This window comes from Poeciliopsis prolifica, unplaced genomic scaffold, assembly GCF_027474105.1.
Source record: "Poeciliopsis prolifica strain line A6 unplaced genomic scaffold, Auburn_PproV2 SCAFFOLD039, whole genome shotgun sequence".
NCBI classification, from domain to species: Eukaryota; Metazoa; Chordata; class Actinopteri; order Cyprinodontiformes; family Poeciliidae; genus Poeciliopsis; species Poeciliopsis prolifica.
This window is the reverse complement of record NW_026562414.1, coordinates 454,490-457,434: the sequence shown is the minus strand read 5'-3', so window position 1 is coordinate 457,434 and position 2,945 is coordinate 454,490. Positions and strand designations below refer to the sequence as shown.

The 2,945-nt window shown below is 37.6% G+C and overlaps 1 protein-coding gene across 1 annotated transcript; it reads left to right on the top strand.

Annotated features, from left to right (window-relative positions):
- Positions 1-1,810: 1,810 nt before the first annotated feature.
- ripply2 (ripply transcriptional repressor 2) lies at positions 1,811-2,531 on the top strand. The gene is made up of 4 exons (XM_055054161.1): positions 1,811-1,816; positions 1,962-2,117; positions 2,210-2,277; positions 2,363-2,531. The coding sequence occupies exons 1-4, from the start codon at positions 1,811-1,813 to the stop codon at positions 2,529-2,531; spliced, it is 399 nt and encodes a 132-aa protein (XP_054910136.1).
- The last annotated feature ends 414 nt before the right edge of the window (positions 2,532-2,945 follow it).

Sequence of the window (2,945 nt, the reverse complement as noted above, 5' to 3'; positions counted from 1 at the left end):
ATATTGCAATCACTAACTAAGGTATGGCAAAAAGCTGTTATGTGATAAGCCAACATAAGCTAGACTATGGTTGTGAGGTGAGAGGAAAAAAAGGTTTCAGACAAGAGAAAACTTCAGCATCTGCAGCATTTAAATACATGCTGAGAAACAAATGTTCTGTAAAGAACAAGCAAACAGTTAAGGGATGAAGTTATGCAGAAGTTTCAATCAGGATAAGGTTATAAAACAACGTCACAAGCTTTAAACATCTCACAGAGCACTGTCCAATCTTATTCATATGGAAAGTGTTTGGTACAAATGCAACACTACGATGCAACAGCCAAATAACTAAAGTGACTGGACTGGCCTTAGAATATTTTAGTCAAAGTTCAGGTCTAAATCAAACTGAGAATCTGTGAAAAAATTGAAAACTGGTTCATAAACATATTTCCATCCAATGTGACTGATTTGTAGCTATTATAGAACAAGAAATGGGCAAAAATATCAGTGCCTAGTTGTACATCACAAGACTTGGCAGCCATAGCTGAATAGTACATCAGTGTAGTCTATATAAAAAAGAAAGAAAGAAAGAAATATGTGCTTAGAAAGATAAGCACATCCTTCCTCTTATGCTATTGTGACATGATATATGAAGATCTATATAATTCCAAGTTGTGTACCTTTTACTCTGTACCATATATTCTAGTACACCTCACTTACAGTGGCTTATTTGCATCCTCAAGCAAACTATTTGAAATACATTGCAGGAGACAAATAAGCAAATATATAAAACCTTTGTCTGTCTAAACACCATTCCAATAAAACCTTGTCATACAAATAATATAAACTTTCTCTGATCCAGCTGCAAAAAGTGAACCAGAGGAATGACTCTTGAAGTCAGCAAGAGCCCCGGGTGACCAATTAGCACCAAAGCTGCAACAGAGACCAAGGGAACGAAGGAATCTATGTGGACCTTATTAGCACCAAATTCAGATCTTTTTTTCTCTCTCACGGATTCTGTGATATCGAAAGAACCGGTGGGCAAAGAAATTTAAGCCTGGTCATGCATGATTCACCTTTAAGCAGACCAACTGCTGTGACAAGTGATGCTTGCAAATGCATCACCCATTAATTGTGAATGGAGTCAAATGAGAGAAGCCACACATAATAGTGGAGCCAACTCTACTCCAAGACACCTGAGTGTTCGGCACTGCATGCAGAAATCTGTGGGATATTTTCGATACAGCTCCACGCTACCCCCTGCTGGTGCACGGCTGCACATTTCTAATGTTGACGGCAGCTGATTAGTCAGCGCTCTGCAAAATAGAAGCTGCGTTACGATTTTTTTTTTCTAAACAGCAATATAACCAAAGGTTTGCCATATGGGACAGAAATGCATTTGCTGAGGTACTATGATGACCTGCGTCCGTCTGTTAAGTGTTAAAGGCTGGCGCGTGCCGACCCCCACCTCTTACGTTTTAAGCTGTGCACGAGCCTTCCTCCGTCCTCTGAATCTGATTCGGCACGTGTTTGTTCACACCTCACACCCAAATGGCTGCTCAGATAAAGAGATCATAACATACCAAATGTCGAAACTCAAACATATAAAATGCAAACTTGTTTGAACAAACAAAAATAACCCCAAAGAAAAATCATGTCACGAATTATTCATAAATAATATTTCTTTGATAAAGCTTTATGCCCAAATAGAAATATTAGAGGCGATTTTTTTCATAATTTTGGGCATCAGTTGTGTATTCTCTACAAGCTCTCAGGAGATTTTTTTTTTCTCTCCCTCAAAATGACATTTGAAATGAAGCAAACTGACCAGATGGCCGTTTGTTGCCAAGTGTGACTTCCCACCTTTACGCAGTGCTTGATGGAGACACTTGGGACTCGTCAAAGTTCAATTTGGCACGGGGCTCCCTGCAGGCCATGATAAATAGCCTACCAGTTTCCTGACTCGAGACTCACTTCCGCAGGGGATTTCACTCGGACCAGATCAACGCAAGGAGAGCATGGAGAATAGCGACGCCTGCAGTGGACTGGCGTCCGTTCGCGGTGGAGACGATCCAACTCAGCAGAGCAACTTGTGGAGACCGTGGAACAAAATTGAGGGCCAAACTGCCCAATTTGCGGTGATTTTAGACTTTTTAAAGAAAGTACAGAATTCTTTTAAACATACTTTAAAAGAATGGTTTCAGACATTTTATTCTGCTTTAACTTTCAGACTCGCTTTGTGCGTGGAGAGATTTCCAGCGCACAACCCAAGATTCAACAAGTCATCCATCCAGTCAAGTAAGAAAAATCTAAAGAACTCTTTTGTTTTTTTCCTTATAAAGTATTCATAAGTAATATTCATTAATATTATGTCTATTTTAAGATTGTTCTGGCCAAAGTCGAAATGTTTTGACTATCTGTACCGGGATGCCGAAACGCTCCTGAGGAACTATCCAATCCAAGCGACCATCTGCCCATATGAAAACTCCAGCAGCGATGAAGAAGGCGAGGATGAAGATGAAGAGGAGATGGTGGGAAAGGAGCACAACTAAACTCAAACAGTGCATGATATTATGATATTTATGTTTCATTTAAGTTATTCTTGTACATACACGCATAGAGACTTTCATTTCTATACCCAACAGACATATATAACTAAATTATTCATCAAACATTCTAACTTTTGGGTGATTTGTAACATTGCAATAAAGCCTTTCAAAAGAATTTTGTTCACTTCGTATTATTATTATTATTATTGTTGTTATTATTATTATTATTATTATTATTATTATTATTATTATTATTATTATTATTATTATTATTATTATTATTATTATTATTATTATTATTTATTCATCTGAATTAAACAATCTCTGAATCTCAGGGTTAAGTTTTAGTTTCAATGAATTTCTGACATGTGCATGGGTAAATGAACCAATACTGGCATAATGACAGAAATCCAACTT